Source organism: Saccoglossus kowalevskii, chromosome 11 (genome assembly GCF_978046115.1).
Source record: "Saccoglossus kowalevskii chromosome 11, keSacKowa6.1, whole genome shotgun sequence".
Lineage (NCBI taxonomy): Eukaryota > Metazoa > Hemichordata > Enteropneusta > Harrimaniidae > Saccoglossus > Saccoglossus kowalevskii.
The window spans coordinates 29,566,216-29,588,514 of NC_140651.1; the positions used below are offsets into that span (position 1 = coordinate 29,566,216).

At 35.8% G+C, this 22,299-nt stretch overlaps 1 protein-coding gene across 3 annotated transcripts in view; it reads right to left on the reverse strand.

Annotated features, from left to right (window-relative positions):
* Positions 1–467: 467 nt before the first annotated feature.
* The window catches only part of LOC102803495 (mitogen-activated protein kinase kinase kinase 15-like), a 60,702-nt gene continuing 38,870 nt past the window's right edge, over positions 468–22,299 (reverse strand). The window contains exons 27-40 of one of the 3 annotated variants that reach the window (XM_085505107.1): positions 21,222–21,266; positions 19,775–19,816; positions 18,305–18,431; positions 16,955–17,020; positions 16,786–16,864; positions 15,505–15,584; positions 13,854–13,959; positions 13,251–13,404; positions 10,175–10,267; positions 10,031–10,071; positions 8,203–8,235; positions 7,851–7,927; positions 6,921–6,997; positions 468–5,255 (exon numbers count right to left, since the gene is read on the reverse strand). In XM_085505107.1, coding sequence (XP_085361233.1) covers positions 5,189–5,255; positions 6,921–6,997; positions 7,851–7,927; positions 8,203–8,235; positions 10,031–10,071; positions 10,175–10,267; positions 13,251–13,404; positions 13,854–13,959; positions 15,505–15,584; positions 16,786–16,864; positions 16,955–17,020; positions 18,305–18,431; positions 19,775–19,816; positions 21,222–21,266 — 1,087 coding nt within the window. In that variant the 3' untranslated portion in view covers positions 468–5,188. The remainder of the gene's footprint in view (positions 5,256–6,920; positions 6,998–7,850; positions 7,928–8,202; positions 8,236–10,030; positions 10,072–10,174; positions 10,268–13,250; positions 13,405–13,853; positions 13,960–15,504; positions 15,585–16,785; positions 16,865–16,954; positions 17,021–18,304; positions 18,432–19,774; positions 19,817–21,221; positions 21,267–22,299) is intronic. The other 2 variants (XM_085505109.1, XM_085505108.1) reach the window with 2 other exon arrangements.

Genomic DNA, 22,299 nt, shown 5'->3' on the forward strand with positions numbered 1-22,299 from the left:
AGACACCAACTTACTGACTGGTGGACACTGACTGACTGGTGGAATTTCAGCAGTAACTTAACCCCTGAGCCCCCAAATCTTATCTACCAGGGCTACCACAATGAACCCCAGACCTTGTCTCTCATGGCTTAACCCTAATCAATGAACCCCAGACCTGGTCTGCAATAGCTTAACCCTGATCAATGAACCAGAGCTTAACTTCGATCAATGAACCCCAGACCATGTCCACCAATACTTAACCCTGATCAATGAACCGCAGACCTTACCCACCAAGACTTAATCCTGATCAAGAATCCAGACCTTGTCCACCAATACTTAACCCTGATCAACGAACTATAGACCTTGTCCACCAATACTTAACCCTGATCAATGAACCCTAGATCTTGACCAGGGCCAAATACACACTTATTTACAACATTTCAAATTAGAATATGATGCTTCCATAACAGATATATTGTCTTCAACAATTTTAAAATCATGAATTAATATTTTTTATTTTGTAGTAAAACAGAAGAAAATGAGAAACAGAAACAAATACAAGTCAATGTAAATGATATTATAGTAACAACAATAATTCAATTGCCTTGGAAATCATACAAATTCACTGAAATTAAGCATAAAAGTAAAGAATTGAGACAGAGAACAGGCAAACAAAATGGCTACCAGACAACCATCATACTGGTACATGGGATCTTAAGAGCATAACAAATATCAGCTACCCAACTATAGTTTGAATTGGTTCAGCTATCCTGAATGATATTAAGAGGCTTATTTTACATTCAAAATGGCTGCTAGTTGGGTAAATATGATCAAATCAAAACAATACTGAAGTACATATATATTAAATCATGTTCTTTGTTCCAAATAAAAAGAAAGGTCAATGCATGTCCATAATGCTCTAGATTCAAGCACAGATGGAGCCTAAATTAATAGCCCTGTTTGCATATTTAAATGTAAGATACCGGTACGATAATTAAAAACCAATACATACACATATACCAATACTAGAGTACTATAATAATAATGCAAACATTATGAAAGATACAATGACAATTAAGTATTAAGTGATTTTGAGGCAATGTTAGTACATCTAAAATATATATAGATATTTATTATATAAATTGATGGACAGGAAGGCTGATGTATGTGTATGGGCAGGAAGGGTGGATGTATGTGGGCAAAAAGCAATACAAGTGCTAATTTTCTATTAAAATGAAGCTTAGAAATTAAAAGAACTTAGATAAGTTTCATGGTACGATAATACAAAAGCTCATGCAAATAAAAAACAAAATCAAGCAAAATCATTAAATAAATGGCATGAATTATGTACAAGACATTACCAACAGATTCATATAAACAAAGCTTGTATAAAATAACGTAACCAATGTTTAACGAAACACAGTTTATATATACTAGATATGTACTGATACATTCACCTACATATTGTTTACATCTAAATTCAAGCAATTGTTTGTACAATGTCATCTAAACCATAATATGTTATAGTGTGTGTGTGTGTACTTGCATTACTAAAATTGTGAGGACAAAAATACTGATATATATACCAACTTTCAGGGCACACGTTATTATAAAACATACCAGTACCTTTATACTAATAGTTAAATCCACTTATTAATACATTTTGCTTGGCTTAGGGTTAGTAAAAGGGTGAGGTATGGTACAGTTAATATTAATATAACTGTACCATACCTACCCCCTATACTGTCTCCCAGCTTTGCAAACATTTCTATGTTAAGGTAGAAGCCTAGTCATAATTTTTGACAAAATTGGTCATAAATCGCATGACAATGTTCATTAGTTTATTATGTACAATCATGAAGCTAATGTCTCATGGTAAAATGAAATAGCATTATTTTGTGTGTTACAGCTTTTTGAGAAACGCGTCCTAATATTTCTTGAAAATTGCTATTTTTAGAACATTTCCATTGAACACAATGTTAAAAAAAAACTGCATTTTTGACACTTTTTAAAACCCAGATTTTTTAAATAATTCAGAACAACAAAAAGTACTCCATCATTAACAATATATGATTTTTTCAGCCTATGTCACCAGGCTAGATTTTGAGATATTGCATAATATCTCTGCCATAGAAACCTGTGGTAAAAGCGTTACAATAGTGTCAAAATGGCGATTTTCCACTAAAATAAAACCATCAATTTCTCGAACAAGCAGCCTAACGGCTGAGATAGCTCCGCTGTTAGCAATGCACATTTCAATTAAAGAACTGAAGACATCATTAGAAAATGAACAATATGTATAGTATCAAAACAATCGGACTTAGAGTTTTTAACAAGAAGTCGAAAATATCACTTTCTACCAAAAATGACAAAAATATTCACCAACATTAGAGAATTGAAGATATCATCACGAAATGAACAAATCTGAGAAAGGTCTACATGTAGTATCTATTTATGTAATATCAAAGCAATTGAATTTTTGGTTTTGAACAAGAAGTCGAAAATATCACTTTTTAACAAAAAATACAAAAATATTCACCAAAATTAGAGAATTGAAGATATCATCACAAAATGAACAAATCTGAGAGAGGTCCACATGTAGTACCTATATATGTAATATCAAAGCAATTGGACTTGTAGTTTTAACGAGAAGTCGAAAATATCACTTTTTACCAAAAATGACAAAAATATTCACCAAAATTAGAGAATTAAAGATATCATCACAAAATGAACAAATCTGAGAAAGGTCTACATGTAGTATCTATATATGTAATATCAAAGCAATTGAATTTTTGTTTTTTAACAAGAAGTCAAAAATATCACTTTTTACCAAAAATGACAAAAATATTCACCAAAATTAGAGAATTGAAAATATCATCACAAAATGAACAAATCTGAGAAAGGTCTACATGTAGTATCTATATATGTAATATCAAAGCAATTGAACTATTGGTTTTTAACAAGAAGTCGTAAATATCACTTTTTATCAAAAATGACAAAAATATTCACCAAAATTAGAGAATTAAAGATATCATTTCAAAATGAACAAATCTGAGAGAGGTCTACATGTAGTACCTATATATGTAATATCAAAGCAATTGCACTTGCGGTTTTTAACAAGAAGTCAAAAATATCACTTTTTACCAAAAATATTCACCAAAATTAGAGAATTGAAGATATCATCACAAAATGAACAAATCTGAGAGAGGTCTACCCAAGGTACATATACACCAAGTATCGTATCAAAGCATTCAGGCTTGTAGTTTTCAAGAAGAAGTCGAAAAAGTAAAACATTGACACGGACGACGACGATGGACAATCACTCGTATGATAAGCTCCGCTCGACAAAGTCAACAGCGGAGCTAAAAAAAGGCTGGTGACACCCAACTTTTTTTAGGTCAATATCCTTATATTGCCTTGGAGTACAATTTATTGCAAAATGAATAAATTCTGGGTTTTTTAATTTAGAGTAGGCTTCTACTTTAAGTTACAGGATGTATGATGTTGTTTCTACTTTGTTGCATTTTTATTTTATTAAACTTGATAATATTGAAATGCATTCTAATTTAGTTTAATGAAACTCCAATTAAATCACAATACCTCTATAGTGTTGTGTTTTAATCAAAAAATAATGCAACTATATTACCTGGTAAAAGTTAATTCAACTATATTGAAAGTTAATCCAACTAAGTCCTCGGAACATATAGCAATACAAGTATATGTGTATGTATGTTTGTGTGTGTATGGTTGTGTGTGAGTACTTGCATCACTAATTTTGCGAGGACAAAGCTATATATATATACCAACTTCCAAGAACATACACACCTTCCAAAAACCTTTTTCATAGTCTGTGGAAAACATAATTTATATTAATAGTTAATTCAACTTATTAAATGTTTTGCGTAGCTTAGGGTTAGTAAGGTACAGTCTGTATGTCAATATATTAATATTGATGAGGTCCTCAAACATATAGCAAAACAAGTATATGTGTGAGAGTATGTGTACTTGCAATACTAATGTTGTGACTGGACAAAAATACAGATATATACCAACTTTTTCGGAAAACATAATTTATATTAATAGTTAATTCAACTTATTAATATGTTTTGCGTAGGGTTAAGTCAAAGATCTTAAAATGGGTCTATGGGTCAGTAAAGAGGTAAGGTATGGTGCAGTTTATTTTAATATTAATGGACTCCTTACCACATATAGCAATACAAGTATGTATGTGTGTGTGTGCGTGTGCTGGAGATCCAATGTTAAAGTTCAAGATACAACTTTACTTAATTGGAACAGATTTAAAGATCAATGTCAATTTTGATAATTGTACAACAATATAGAGTCACTATTCATTATTACATTTTAAACACCAAATTAGAAATGTAAAATTTTCTACACGGTTGTAATAAAGCTGTTATCTTATCTTATCTATACTTCTACAATAACATTAAAAATGCTCCAAAGTTGACAATACAAACTGACAGTGTTTCATACATACATTATTACACTTTTAATCATGAGCTTTCACTAAACGCTTTCCTATTGTTATAGCCTTCACACTAACAGCTATTATGTAACATTCACAGTAACACTATTGTTAACAAGCCACCTTTGTACTGAGTACACTTAGTCTTAGCCTGACGAGACACACACCTGACAGAACGATGTAGTTTTTCACTTTCCCTGACGATTTTTTGTTGATACCAATCAAATTGCAGGAATGTCAGATAGTGACATCCATCAAAGAGTTTATTTGTTTGTTGAAATAATATGATAAGTTGCTGGCTGGCAATGTTCATCATCTTGTTGAAAACAGTCTGTGATTTCTGCCGACAATGCAAACACGGCTTTGATTGAAGGTGTTTCAATGACCACCAAAATGAATATTCATTGGAAGGCATTAACTTTAAGAATTTGCAGTATTGATTTTGCCAAGGAGACATACACTATTCTATCAGGCATTAGTGAGATCTGATGTTGTTCGGCCGGCGAGGGCCGACTCACGGCTACATGTCAGGCTAGCTTAGTTTACGGAATATAACAATATGCAAAATTAAGCTTTATTAGATTGTACATAGAGCTTAGACACAGTATAGGTTCCACTGATGTAATCCTAGATCTTAGCTATATGTACTTTGCCATGGTAATGCCTACTGATGTGATAGCTCATTAACCATTAACAGATATCTACTGCACTGCATTTGTATCATCAGTCAGTTGTTCTGTTACTTCGATATTTACAAATAGCATCCCATATACGTACTCTAGCACCACCTCTGCAAAAAACAAAAACAATCAACAATTTTAAAACCTAATTGACTGCTTGATAGTTGTTAACAAAATCATGTTTGTTTTTTAGCTAGAAACCTAATTGTTATACATACTGGTAAGTGTCATGTGACAAGCTAGTTTTACAATATTCATTTGGCAGTCATGTGAGTGGTTAGTTTTACAATATTGATTAATCATGTGACAGGTTAGTTTTACCCCACTGTTGAGTGTCATGTGACAGGTTAGTATCATGTGACAGGTTAGTTTTACCCCACTGGTGAGTGTCATGTGACAGGTTAGTATCAAGTGACATGTTAGTTTTACCTTACTGGTGAGTGTCATGTGACAGGTTAGTATCAAGTGACAGGTTAGTTTTACCCGACTGGTGAGTGTCATGTGACAGGTTAGTATCAAGTGACATGTTAGTTTTACCTTACTGGTGAGTGTCATGTGACAGGTTAGTATCAAGTGACAGGTTAGTTTTACCTTACTGGTGAGTGTCATGTGACAGGTTAGTATCATGTGACAGGTTAGTTTTACCTTACTGGTGAGTGTCATGTGACAGGTTAGTATCAAGTGACAGGTTAGTTTTACCCTACTGTTGAGTGTCATGTGACAGGTTAGTATCATGTGATGGTTAGTTTTACCTTACTGGTGAGTGTCATGTGACAGGTTAGTATCAAGTGACAGGTTAGTTTTACCCGACTGGTGAGTGTCATGTGACAGGTTAGTATCAAGTGACATGTTAGTTTTACCTTACTGGTGAGTGTCATGTGACAGGTTAGTATCATGTGACAGGTTAGTTTTATCCTACTGTTGAGTGTCATGTGACAGGTTAGTATAATGTGACAGGTTAGTTTTCCCCTACTGTTGAGTGTCATGTGACAGGTTAGTATCATGTGACAGGTTAGTTTTACCCTACTGTTGAGTGTCATGTGACAGGTTAGTATCATGTGACAGGTTAGTTTTACCCTACTGTTGAGTGTCATGTGACAGGTTAGTATCATGTGACAGGTTAGTTTTACCCTACTGTTGAGTGTCATGTGACAGGTTAGTATCATGTGACAGGTTAGTTTTACCCTGCTGTTGAGTGTCATGTGACAGGTTAGTATCATGTGACAGGTTAGTTTTATCCTACTGTTGAGTGTCATGTGACAGGTTAGTATCATGTGACAGGTTAGTTTTCCCCTACTGTTGAGTGTCATGTGACAGGTTAGTATCATGTGACAGGTTAGTTTTACCCTACTGTTGAGTGTCATGTGACAGGTTAGTATCATGTGACAGGTTAGTTTTACCTTACTGGTGAGTGTCATGTGACAGGTTAGTATCAAGTGACAGGTTAGTTTTACCCGACTGGTGAGTGTCATGTGACAGGTTAGTATCATGTGACAGGTTAGTTTTACCCTACTGTTGAGTGTCATGTGACAGGTTAGTATCATGTGACAGGTTAGTTTTACCCCTACTGTTGAGTGTCATGTGACAGGTTAGTATCATGTGACAGGTTAGTTTTACCTTACTGTTGAGTGTCATGTGACAGGTTAGTATCATGTGACAGGTTAGTTTTACCCAACTGTTGAGTGTCATGTGACAGGTTAGTATCATGTGACAGGTTAGTTTTACCCAACTGTTGAGTGTAATATATTCACGGTTGTATGGTAAACATTACTTACGTTATTCCTAACTGCTCTAAATCTTCCTTACAGATAAGATTTAATACATCTTCTTTACTGTACTCCTCCCTGATAAACTAATGATATGCAAAAAAAATCACAATGATTGGTATCTTTATATTGAACCAGATGTATTAATATGAAAACTACTGTGAATCAAGTATACCATTTCTAAACCATCACATGCCTGAACAGCTGTATCAAATATACTATTATAGAAAAATTTGTTACAAAATCTACACTTTTGTTTATTTGGGTCATTATATACTTAATAATGATCAACTTTTTCACCACCCGACTTTCTCACCCACACTTGTTTGCATTTTTTTTCTTATAGTCTTTAATATTTCTGGAAATGAACCCCAATTTTGGAGCCAACAGACAAAATTTCAGTCAATATTCTGTTTTTGCCTATTTTTGTCCCAATCTTCTGAAAAAAAGGGCAGACAATAAACGTGACTATTTTGTGATGAAAAGAAAGAACTGGTGGTGAAAAGGTTAACACATTGCCTGCTAAAAGCCTCCATGAATGGTTGATATGAATAATATGTAACAGTATCAGCAGGCCATGTGTTAGCAATAAAATCTTGCAATGAACCATGTTACACTAGTCTTCTCCGAATAGAATTGTATTGAAGGATTATACGAATAATACATGGGTAATACATAGTACATTTCAGTAAATTTTCTGATAACACAATTCAAAGGTTTAATGAAAACATATATTCCTAATATTATTACATGGTTCGGGTCCATTTAGCGTCAATCAGGTACAACAGATTTGACAATGAATGAGATATGTTTTGTATGACTGTCCACCTAGAAATTTCCCATCTCAAGGTACAGTTTTGATTAATACAATAACTCACCATCTCAGATATAGATATACTTTAACAATTCCTGGATGGACAGTCATGGTCTCTCCCTTACCTTGTGTATGTTTTCTCTGCTGATATCCAGCATCTCCAACCAATTTATCAATTCTTGGTCAAATTTAGGTTCAGGAGCTGCATGGAAAACGAGATATATCATTCCACAAATGTGTAAATTAACCATTAACTAACAAGTCAGTAACAAAATGTATTAATTTAAGACATCAATATTCTCCTAAATTGTCTTTTACAATCATGTCACAGACCAGGACATTGTATGTTTACCAAATTATGAGGTATGGAACATACATGTATGATTGTGTAGGTGTGCATTGAGTAGACATGCAGCATAGGACCAAGGTAATTGAAAGAAATGAAGTTATACAGTTATGCATGACAAATTATGTTACCTGATCTTTTCCAACTGTAGGTAGAGGTGTTGCCTTTAATAAAGCAATGTAGAAAAAAAGAAAGTGAGAGAGAGAGCGTTGATGACAAATAAAAATACATTTGTAAAAATGACAAAGACTGACACTCCATGACAGTCCAGTGTAGTACTGGTTTAGAATGAAGACACTCCATTTCAGTCCAGTGTAGTACTGGTTTAGAATGAAGACACTCCATGTCAGTCCAGTGTAGTACTGGTTTAGAATGAAGACACTCCATGTCAGTCCAGTGTAGTACTGGTTTAGAATGAAGACACTCCATTTCAGTCCAGTGTAGTACTGGTTTAGAATGAAGACACTCCATGACAGTCCAGTGTAGTACTGGTTCAGAATGAAGACACTCCATGTCAGTCCAGTGTAGTACTGGTTTAGAATGAAGACACTCCATTTCAGTCCAGTGTAGTACTGGTTTAGAATGAAGACACTCCATTTCAGTCCAGTGTAGTACTGGTTTAGAATGAAGACACTCCATGTCAGTCCAGTGTAGTACTGGTTCAGAATGAAGACACTCCATGTCAGTCCAGTGTAGTACTGGTTTAGAATGAAGACACTCCATTTCAGTCCAGTGTAGTACTGGTTTAGAATGAAGACACTCCATGTCAGTCCAGTGTAGTACTGGTTCAGAATGAAGACACTCCATGTCAGTCCAGTGTAGTACTGGTTCAGAATGAAGACACTCCATGTCAGTCCAGTGTAGTACTGGTTTAGAATGAAGACACTCCATGTCAGTCCAGTGTAGTACTGGTTTAGAATGAAGACACTCCATGTCAGTCCAGTGTAGTACTGGTTCAGAATGAAGACACTCCATGTCAGTCCAGTGTAGTACTGGTTCAGAATGAAGACACTCCATGTCAGTCCAGTGTAGTACTAGTTTAGAATGAAGACACTCCATGTCAGTCCAGTGTAGTACTGGTTTAGAATGAAGACACTCCATGTCAGTCCAGTGTAGTACTGGTTCAGAATGAAGACACTCCATGTCAGTCCAGTGTAGTACTGGTTCAGAATGAAGACACTCCATGTCAGTCCAGTGTAGTACTGGTTCAGAATGAAGACACTCCATGTCAGTTCAGTGTAGTACTGGTTCAGAATGAAGACACTCCATGTCAGTCCAGTGTAGTACTGGTTCAGAATGAAGAGACTCCATGTCAGTTCAGTGTAGTACTGGTTTAGAATGAAGACACTCCATGTCAGTCCAGTGTAGTACTGGTTTAGAATGAAGACACTCCATGTCAGTCCAGTGTAGTACTGGTTCAGAATGAAGACACTCCATGTCAGTCCAGTGTAGTACTGGTTTAGAATGAAGACACTCCATGTCAGTCCAGTGTAGTACTGGTTCAGAATGAAGACATTCCATGTCAGTTCAGTGTAGTACTAGTCTACAAGTTATTTCTATTGTTAACATCATCAGTGTTCTTAGAAAATGTTGAAGAAAGGCATATGATTGCAGAGGTTAAATGAAGGCATTAATCACTGAGTGAAATATACACACAAAATCACATTGCAATCAGTTAAATAGTGAAGACATGGTAACAGAATATAGTCTGGTACATAGCTCAGTGCATGACTTACACAAAATATGACAATTTATCCTCAGGGAAAAGCATAACTGATGAAAGTTGCTTCCATAATGTTAGATGAAAAATTAGAGGTAAACATCTTAATTGCTCACAGATGTTACCTTACACATGTTGGCGTTTAGTAATGTTGACTGGTTTTCTGGTTCCAGCTAACAGTGAAAAACTACATATGGTGGTAGAGTGACCAATGACATGTGCACAAGATAAATACTCACTTGATTCACTTGATAATGGGTATTCAGTTTTTGATTGTTGCCTGGAATTAACACACATTCCAATTAGAATAACATTTGTAGACACATTTGCAATGAGATTAAACAACACTATATTTCACTGATCCATTCCACAAGGTGACCTACCTTAATTGTTCTACTAGTTGTGTTTTCTCTTCGATGTGACTTTTCAGCAACTCTTGGTAATCTCTTTGTAATCTGATGTAATCTGTCATTAATCTGTAAATAACAAGTAAACCTCAACTATACATCTTTTCATCTTCCATGACTGACTGACTGACTGTCAACTGACACAACCTGACTTACCGTCAACACACACTACCTGACTAATGTAGACACATACAACCTGACTGACTGTCGACTCACACAAGCTAACTGACTGGTGGAAACCGACTGATTGACTTACTAGTGGACACCGACTAACTGACTGACTGGTAGACACCAACAGACTGAATGACTGACTGACTGACTGACATGTGGACACTGACTGACTGACTGACAGGTGGACATCGACGGACTGACTGACTGACATGTGGACACCGACTGACTGACTGACAGTTGAACACTGACTGACTGACTGACAGTTGGACACTGACTGACTGACTGACAGTTGGACACTGACTGGCTGACTGACTGACAGTTGGACACTGACTGACTGACTGACATGTGGACACTGACTGACTGACTGACAGTTGGACACTGACTGACTGACTGACAGTTGGACACTGACTGACTGACGGTTGGACACTGACTGACTGACTGACAGTTGGACACTGACTGACTGACATGTGGACACTGACTGACTGACTGACTGACAGTTGGATACTGAATGATTGATTGGTAGACTCCAACTGACTGACTGGTGGACACTGACTGACTGACATGTGGACACCGGCTGACTTACTGACTGACAGTTGGACACTGACTGACTGACAGTTGGACACTGACTGACTGACAGTTGGACACTGACTGACTGACAATTGGACACTGACTGACTGGTAGACTCCAACTGACTGACTGGTGGACACAGACCGACTGACTGACTGACTGGTGAACACCACCTGAATGACTGGTAGACACCGACTGACTGAATGACTGGTAGACACTGACTGACTGAATGACTGGTAGACACCGACTGACTGACTGACTGGTGGATACCACCTGAATGACTGATAGACACCGACTGACTGAATGACTGGTAGACACCAACTGACTGAATGACTGGTAGACACCAACTGACTGAATGACTGGTAGACACCAACTGACTGAATGACTGGTAGACACCAACTGACTGAATGACTTGTAGACACCAACTGACTGAATGACTGACTGACTGACTGACTGACATGTGGACATCGACGGACTGACTGACTGACATGTGGACACCGACTGACTGACTGACAGTTGAACACTGACTGACTGACTGACAGTTGGACACTGACTGACTGACTGACAGTTGGACACTGACTGACTGACTGACAGTTGGACACTGACTGACTGACTGACATGTGGACACCGACTGACTGACTGACTGACTGACATGTGGACACCGACTGACTGAATGACTGGTAGACACCAACTGACTGAACGACTGGTAGACACCGACTGACTGAACGACTGGTAGACACCGACTGACTGAATGACTTGTAAACACCAACTGACTGAATGACTGGTAGACACCAACTGACTGAATGACTGGTAGACACCAACTGACTGAATGACTGGTACACACCGACTGACTGAATGACTGGTAGACACCAACTGACTGAATGACTTGTAGACACCAACTGACTGAATGACTGGTAGACACCAATTGACTGAATGACTGGTAGACACCAACTGACTGAATGACTGGTAGACACCAACTGACTGACTGACTGACTGACTGGTGGACACCACCTGAATGACTTGTAGACACCAACTGACTGAATGACTGGTAGACACCAACTGACTGAATGACTGGTAGACACCAACTGACTGAATGACTGGTAGACACCAACTGACAGAATGACTGGTAGACACCGACTGACGGAATGGCTGGTAGACACCAACTGACTGAATGACTGGTAGACACCAACTGACTGAATGACTGGTAGACACCGACTGACTGAATGACTGGTAGACACCGACTGACGGACTGACTGACTGGTAGACACCGACTGACTGGTGGACACCACCTGAATGACTGGTAGACACCGACTGACTGAATGACTGGTAGACACCGACTGACTGAATGACTGGTAGACACCAACTGACTGAATGACTGGTAGACACCAACTGACTGAACGACTGGTAGACACCGACTGACTGAATGACTGGTAGACACCAACTGACTGAATGACTTGTAGACACCAACTGACTGAATGACTGACTGACATGTGGACACTGACTGACTGACTGACTGACTGACATGTGGACACCGACTGACTGACTGACATCTGGACACCGACTGACTGACTGACATGTGGACACCGACTGACTGAATGACTGGTAGACACCAACTGACTGAATGACTGGTAGTCACCAACTGACTGAATGACTGGTAGACACCGACTGACTGAATGACTGGTAGACACCAACTGACTGAATGACTGGTAGACAATGACTGACTGAATGACTGGTAGACATCAACTGACTGAATTACTGGTAGACACCGACTGACTGAATGACTGGTAGACACCGACTGACTGAATGACTGGTAGACATCAACTGACTGAATGACTGGTAGACACCAACTGACTGAATGACTGGTAGACACCAACTGACTGAATGACTGGTAGACACCAACTGACTGAATGACTGGTAGACACCGACTGACTGAATGACTGGTAGACACCGACTGACTGACTGACTGGTAGACACCGACTGACTGACTGACTGACTGGTGGACACCACCTGAATGACTGGTAGACACCGACTGACTGAATGACTGGTAGACACCGACTGACTGAATGACTGGTAGACACTGACTGATTGAATGACTGGTAGACACCGACTGACTGAATGACTGGTAGACACCGACTGACTGAATGACTGGTAGACACCGACTGACTGAACGACTGGTAGACACCAATTGACTGAATGACTGGTAGACACCGACTGACTGAATGACAGGTAGACACTGACTGACTGACATTACACCAATGTACTCACACACATAAAATGTACAATACAAGAGTATACTTATATACTTGTAAATTACCGTGTGTTCTCTTTTGATAATTCTTGTATTTGTGATCGTAATCCAATTTTCACAGAATCATCTTCATATCTTTCTTTATTACTACTCAGTGAGGATACTCCTGATGAGTTAGCATGAACTTCATCCAAATGTTCACCCATATCATTGCCCAACTCTGCAAGTAATGGTTATATTTGTTTTTAAACTTGTATTTAAAAAAAATACTATTATCTACTGCATTTTTATAACATCACTGCCTAATTCCCTGACAGATGGTCAACAACTCACCTGGTGCCAGTATAATAATAGTATTGTCTACTGCAATTCATATAACATCACTGCCTATTCCATGACAGATGGTCAACAACTCACCTGGTGCCAGTATAATAATAGTATTGTCTACTGCAATTCTTATAACATCACTGCCTATTCCCTGACAGATGGTCAACAACTCACCTGGTACCAGTATAATAATAGTATTGTCTATTGCAATTCTTATAACATCACTGCCTATTCCCTGACAGATAGTCAACAACTCACCTGGTACCAGTATAATAATAGTATTGTCTACTGCAATTCATATAACATCACTGCCTATTCCCTGACAGATGGTCAACAACTCACCTGGTGCCAGTATAATAATAGTATTGTCTACTGCATTCTTGATAATATTATTAAATGCAAACATCCAATGTGGCTTGATGCTATGCTGTCTTAAAAGCTCACATACCTAGAAAAAAAGAATTATATATCACAGGCATGAGTATGTGTGTACAACATTAGAGTATGTGTGTAGTGATACATTCATGTACCTCATTAGAGTATGTGTGTAGTGACACATTTATGTACCTCATTAGAGTATGTGTGAAGTGATACATTCATGTACCTCATTAGAGTATGTGTGTAGTGACACATTTATGTACATCATTAGAGTATGTGTATAGTGACACATTCATGTACCTCATTAGAGTATGTGTGTAGTGACACATTCGTGTACCTCATTAGAGTATGATTGTAGTGACACATTCATGTACCTCATTAGAGTATGTGTGTAGTGACACATTCATGTACCTCATTAGAGTATGTGTGTAGTGACACATTCATGTACCTCATTAGAGTATGTGTGTAGTGACACATTTATGAGCCTCATTAGAGTATGTGTGTAGTGACACAATCATGTACCTCATTAGAGTATGTGTGTAGTGACACATTCATGTACCTCATTAGAGTATTTGTGTAGTGACACATTCATGTACCTCATTAGAGTATGTGTGTAGTGACACATTCATGTACCTCATTAGAGTATGTGTGTAGTGACACATTCATGTACCTCATTAGAGTATGTGTGTAGTGACACATTTATGTACCTCATTAGAGTATGTGTGTAGTGACAGATTTATGAGCCTCATTAGAGTATGTGTGTAGTGACACATTCATGTACCTCATTAGAGTATTTGTGTAGTGACACATTCATGTACCTCATTAGAGTATGTGTGTAGTGACACATTTATGTATCTCATTAGAGTATTCTGTGGTGACACATTCATGTACATCATTAGAGTATGTGTGTAGTGACACATTCATGTGCCTCATTAGAGTATGTGTGTAGTGACACATTCATGTACATCATTAGAGTATGTGTGTAGTGATACATTCATGTACCTCATTAGAGTATGTGTGTAGTGACACATTTATGTACCTCATTAGAGTATGTCTGTGGTGACACATTCATGTAACTCATTAGAGTATGTGTGTAGTGACACATTCATGTACCTCATTAGAGTATATGTGTAGTGACACATTTATGTACCTCATTAGAGTGTGTGTGTTGTGACACATTCATGTACATCATTAGAGTATGTGTATAGTGACACATTCGTGTACATCATTAGAGTATGTGTGTAGTGACACATTCATGTACCTCATTAGAGTGTGTATAGTGACACATTCATGTACATCATTAGAGTATGTGTATAGTGACACATTTATGTACCTCATTAGAGTATGTGTGTAGTGACACATTCATGTACATCATTAGAGTATGTATATAGTGACACATTCGTGTACATCATTAGAGTATGTGTGTAGTGACACATTCATGTACCTCATTAGAGTGTGTATAGTGACACATTCATGTACATCATTAGAGTATGTGTATAGTGACACATTTATGTACCTCATTAGAGTATGTGTGTAGTGACACATTCATGTACCTCATTAGAGTATTACATGTTGGCATTGTGTGATTCATGTATTCCTTACGCAGTATACTTACACAGTCCTGAAACACATATAATACCAACTGTAGTTCATTCAACACATTGGCATCAAATTCTATTTCTTTCTTTATTTGACCTACCGGTACAATAGATATTCATTTCAAGAATGTAGAAGTAAATTACAGTAGGTCATTGCTCACAGTACAGCAGATACAAACATGGCGGTAAGTTAAACCTACAAATCATTCTTATTCACTATTCTCATAACACAAATATTTCACATATTAACACTTTTAATTAAATCTTCAGAACAAGTAATTGCACAGCCACGAGTTCTCAAGAATGTGTAAACACTGACAACATGGGATGTATAGTTTAGTTGATGTGGGAGCTACAAAAAAATGTATAACAAGAATAACAAGAACTGCTTGACAATAAGGATTTAAATAGCGGTTATCATTTCTACTGCAGTTGAAACAGCATGCATGGATTTTGGTTTGCAAAAAAAAAACACAAATCAACTGAAAAACCCAGGCCATGTCATAAGGTGAATCAATTGCCACACCACCAGCACACTTCTGGATCTGTCATTGAACAGCGCCCTCTCTCATCTTCGGTGAGATAGTGTTAGTTTTGTCTGAACAAAAAAGGTTAACTTTGAACTGCTAGAGATATGTTTACATTCATGGGTGGATATCTCAAATATCACTGACATCAGATATCTGGTGTAATAGCATATTAGAAGGGAATAGTCGCTAAAAACAAAATTGAAAATATACCATCACAAAATGAACAAATCTGATAGAGATGTACTCAAGGGTTCAACATATCCAGTATCAAAATCATAGGTTTAGAGGTTATCACAAAGAATTAAAAAATGAAATGGTATAGGGTTGATGAACACAGTTTCAATTTTTGGCAGTTGTGTGTAGATGTAATTGACCATTTTCTGTTAACCTCTACCCAGAAAGTCTTTCCAAAGTACCCCACCCATTACACTCAGCTCAAACCCTAACCCTCCAGCCCCCCATTTCTTTTGTATATGCCCCTCAAGCTAACTATATGTGTCCCCCAAGAGGGGCATATACAATTAATTTGAGTTAAAATTAGAGGTAGGGGTACATTGGAAAGTTTTTCCCATACAAATTCTCTACATCTCAGTATCTGCACTAAGTACCTACATGTACAAAGCATTCACAACAATAACATCTATTATTTATTGCCTGTAAAAAATATGATATCAGCAGCATTTATTTTTAATTTGGTGTAAATGATTTCCAAACTGTAGAAAACAATTTATTTTATCCCCAAAACACTCACAAATTATGGTGACTTACCTAATGCTTTAACGATGTATTCCTTATCTTGTACCTTTATATACTGTCTTAAGCAGTCCAACAAGGTTTCAAAATGTTCCTGGCAAAAAAAGGTAAATTTAAATTGAGTTTTACCAAACATGTATGCATTATATGCAAAATGCTTACAGAAAAGTGTTTAGTTTCTCACCTTTGTTAATTTAACTGGTGTTCCTGCTGAATCTTTCTGTACTCTATTATACCAAGTATCAACTAACTAAATAAAAAAATGGACATATTAATGGAATTCTGGTATTTGTTTATACATTATATTGATATGGCTTTTGAATAACAAAATCTTGTTTACGTAGTGTAATGACAAATGTGATCAATGAGTGAACCAAACTGATTGGTACAATGACAAATGTGATCAATCAGTGAATCCAATCTGATTGGTGTAATGACAAATGCGATCTATGAATGAATCCAATCTGATTGGTGTAATGACAAATGCGATCTATGATTGAATCCAATCTGATTGCTGTAATGACAAATGTGATCAATGAGTGAATCCAGTCTGATGTTGTAATGACAAATGTGATTAACGAGTGAGCCCAATCTGACTGGTGTAATGACAAATATGATCAACGAGTGAACCTAATCTGATTTTAGTAATGACAAATGTGATCAATCGCATTGGTGTAATGACAAATGTGATAATGAGTGAATCCAATTTGATTGCTACAATGATAAATGTGATTAATGAGTGAACCTTATCTGATTTTAGTAATGACAAATGTGATCAATCGGATTGGTGTAATGACAAATGTGATAATGAGTGAATCCAATCTGATTGGTACAATGACAAATGTGATTAATGAGTGAACCTTATCTGATTTTGGTAATGACAAATGTGATCAACGAGTGAATCCAATCTGATTGGTGTAATGACAAATGTGATCAATGAGTGAATCCAATCTGATTGGTGTAATGACAAATGCGATCAATGAGTGAGCCCAATCTGACTGGTGTGATGACAAATGTGATAAATTAGTGAACCTAATCTGATTTGGGTAATGACAAATGTGATCAATCTGATTGCTGTAATGACAAATGTGATAAATGAGTGAACCCAATCTGATTGGTACAATGACAAATGTGATCAATGGGTGATGCCAGTCTGATTGGTGTAATAACAAGTGTGGTCAATGAGTGAACCCAATCTGATTGGTACAATGACAAATGTGATCAATGAATGAAAGAGCCCGGTCTGATTGGTGTAATGACAACTGTGATCAATCAATGAACCCAATCTGTGGGCCAAGACGAAGTGCTTTATACATAGCACAATGACAACTGTGATTAATGAGTTCATGTAAGTGGTGCAATGACAACTGTAATCGATGCCTGAATAACTTTTATATGATACAATGACATTGATAGATGGTATTGTCCAATGATTTCACTGTCTTTACTGTCCAAGAGTGCACTGTCTAATGGTAGAAAGCACCCTCATGGTGCAGGTTGCTGTCCAACAGTGGAGAGCACTATTTTGACCTACCTTTTCCTGATCTTCTTTCAATACTTGTATTAACGTGACCCTCCTTTCACTGTCTTTACGAAGTATATAAAATCCATCTGATGTTTCTGGAGTTATTGGAGTTGTAGAATCTGAAACCTCACTCAATCTCAACATAATAAAAAATAAATAATTTAGTCTCACTAATGTCAATATTTCACGCTGAGTTAGAGTTTATACTTCCAAAATGTCAACAATCAAACAGCAGTTTAAAAAAACACTCTTTGCCAATCTCAACCTTCATCACTTTGACATGTATACATTGTCTACCACAATCACTGTCATTTTCATTGACAACCACAATTAAACTGTCATTTATTCATTGTCAACCACAATCACTGACATTTATTCATTGTCAACCACAATTAAACTGTCATTTATTCATTGTCAACCACAATCACTGACATTTATTCATTGTCAACCACAATTAAACTGTCATTTATTCATTGTCAACCACAATCAGACATTTATTCATTGTCAACCACAATTAAACTGTCATTTATTCATTATCAACCACAATCATTGACATTTATTCATTGTTAGCCATAATTAAGCTGTCATTTATTCATTGTCAACCACAATTAAACTGTCATTTATTCATTGTCAACCACAATCATTGACATTTATTCATTGTTAGCCATAATTAAACTGTCATTTATTCATTGTCAACCATAATTACTGACATTTATTCATTGTCAACCACAATTTAACTGTCATTTATTCATTGTCAACCACAATCACTGACATTTATTCATTGTCAACCACAATTAAACTGTCATTTATTCATTGTCAACCACAATCACTGACATTTATTCATTGTTAACCACAATTAAACTGTCATTTATTCATTGTCAACCACAATCACTAACATTTATTCATTGATAACCACAATTAAACTGTCATTTATTCATTGTTGACCACAATCACTGACATTTATTCATTGTTAACCACAATTAAACTGTCATTTATTCATTGTCAACCACAATCACTGACATTTATTCATTGTTAACCACAATTAAACTGTCATTTATTCATTGTCAACCACAATCACTGACATTTATTCATTGTTAACCACAATCACTGACATTTATTCATTGTCAACCACAATTAAACTGTCATTTATTCATTGTCAACCACAATCACTGACATTTATTCATTGTCAACCACAATTAAACTGTCATTTATTCATTGTCAACCACAATTAAACTGTCATTTATTCATTGTCAACCACAATCACTGACATTTATTCATTGTTAACCACAATTAAACTGTCATTTATTCATTGTCTACCACAATCACTGACATTTTCATTGACAACTGTAATGACACTGTATTTGATTAGTGTCAGCCACAAACACACTGACATTTATTCATTGTCAACCACAATCAAACCAGTATTTACTCATTGTGATTGTCAACCACAACCACACTACTAAACAGTCTACTATTTACCTTGAAGTCTGTCTGTCAACAGGCACTGTACCACCTTCATCCCTGATAAATATAATATAAGATATAAACTTGATTACACTAGTACCACAGTAACCTACTGTTTAACACATTGCGTATTGACATCTTTTTATTTCTCATTCATTTTAGCTTTCTGTGAAGGTGATGTGCTCAACACTTTGTCTTTTTGCATATTAGTAAACCTCTTGATACAAAATCCCAAACACGTGTATAATTGATATTATTCTTTTTCTGATACCGTAACGCCATAAGTTACAACGTGTCGTAATTTTGTGGTATTGCACTGGGTATTTTCATCCTACCATATTAGGAAACGAAAATTAAATTCCAAATATGGGAACGATTACGTGCATAAGCATCCTCTAATAATAAAAACAAACATTGACCATACTCCACACAAAGAAGTTCACTAAATCTGTTCTAAACGTTTTTGATTTCGGCATTCCCATGATGTATTCCTGGGAGGAAAAGATGTATATGGATACTGCAAAGTATGCACTCAGATAGTACGTTGTTGCATAGACCTCCACTGTGCATCGGTCTATACTCTCGCTGTACTGTCTTCGTGCACACTTTACAGTATCCTCGTAATAACCTCATATTCATTATTAGCTATTCTTAAGGTTTGGAATTGTGAAATGAAATAAAAAAATAAAGTTTTGTTTATTTTTAATACTAGATCGGAATAAATCCAAGATATTTTGAATGCTATAAATCTTATTGCCAACATTTTGGTGATTTCATCTATTTGGATTTAGAGCCAAATTATAAATTTAACAAAAGCAACCACACAGTCGAAATAGCTCAGCTGTATTTGATGACAAAATTCATATTGTTCTGTACCACAAACAATTTATTGAAATTTGACAAAGAAAAAAGTTCAAATTTGATCAATGACAATAATATACAACAACAACGTTAACAACAACAGTAACAAGAACAACAACAATAACAACAACAGCAACATCAGCACAACAACAGTAACAACAACAGTAATAACAACAACAACAACAGTAACAACAACAATAACAACAACAACAACAACAGCAACAATGACAGATATTTTCCCTTTCTCTTATATTGGCAAGGTGACATGTATATACAATGCTAGCAATATTTATACATGTACTAACATTAATGATATATAGGCCGTCACACTTGTTTAAGTTTTGCGTATATGGGCATACACACTGTCTGGTTGACAAGAACCAGTCAGTCTCGTCTGAAGATAAAATAAGTGCACTGTTATTAAATTGTACATGTTTCTATTAATAAAACAACTCATGGGTGAAGTTGTCACAGCAGATTGTGGTCTATTGTTAAATTCACATGCTAGTTGTAAAGATACAAAACAACAGTGCGACGACCTATAGCATAGATATTACTAACATATTGGAGAATAAAGTTAAAAATGGGTAAACTGATTTACATTTGTAAGATAGCATCCATGTTAGTAACCATGTCATCCCAATCCCTGCATGATATAGCAAGAAATAAAGAATTAAGAAAAAGATTTATTATACGGTGCAAGCATTATGTGTGTTGTATCATATACCTTAGAATGAGAGAGATGAGCAACTACAGTGTTTTCTTTGTTTTAACCTGGGTTATATAATTCTCTATCCAATTAATCAATAAACAATTTCAATACAATGTCTGTTTACACTGTTCTAACTTCAATATGAATATGTTAATAAATATTAATAATTTTCCAATAATTATCAGAATATCAGCGGTTTCAACATACCAAAGTAAACTGAAACACACTAATATTTTTTTTATAATAGTATGATTCAATTAAAATATGATAATTTGAACATGTGATTTATTTTTCTAAAAACAAATAAAAAATAATAATCAAAACAAGTTGGGGTGACTATCTTGGCTGTTTCAGGATTTCTGAATTTAATATAACTACAAAATTCTGACCACTGTTCTTGAAAATTGTATGATTCAGGTAAAAATTATGTTAATTTGAACAAAATTGTTGTTTTTTTTTAGAAAACTGGCAAAAAGTATGGCATTTCTGGTCTCAGTTGATCTTGACATTTTGAAAATATTGAGATAACAACTTCTGAAAAATGACTGATGATAAATATATATTTTAAATTATTTTTCTCAAAAACGGGTGAAAAATGACAACTCAAAGCATGTCAACACAATCATTTCTGGAAAGACTTTTTAAAACTACTTTACTAAAATAAAACACATCAACGTACGATTCAGGTAAAAATTACACTAATTTAAAAAAGAAATGTTTCACTTTTTTGAAAAAAGGGCAAAAAATAAGACGTTTAAAGGCAAGCCTGATAAACCATTTTTCATCATGGTGAGAGTAAATGCCTGTAAATGTAAATGTAAATTTCTACAATATATTAATTGTCGTTTACCCAATAGCCAGTACTAAAAAAAGTTTGAATACAGTCCATTCTTGTGATTGATGTCATGTAGCCTCCTAAGCTTAGTGATTTGTTCATAATAGTAATAACTCACCATTTTCAATGTAT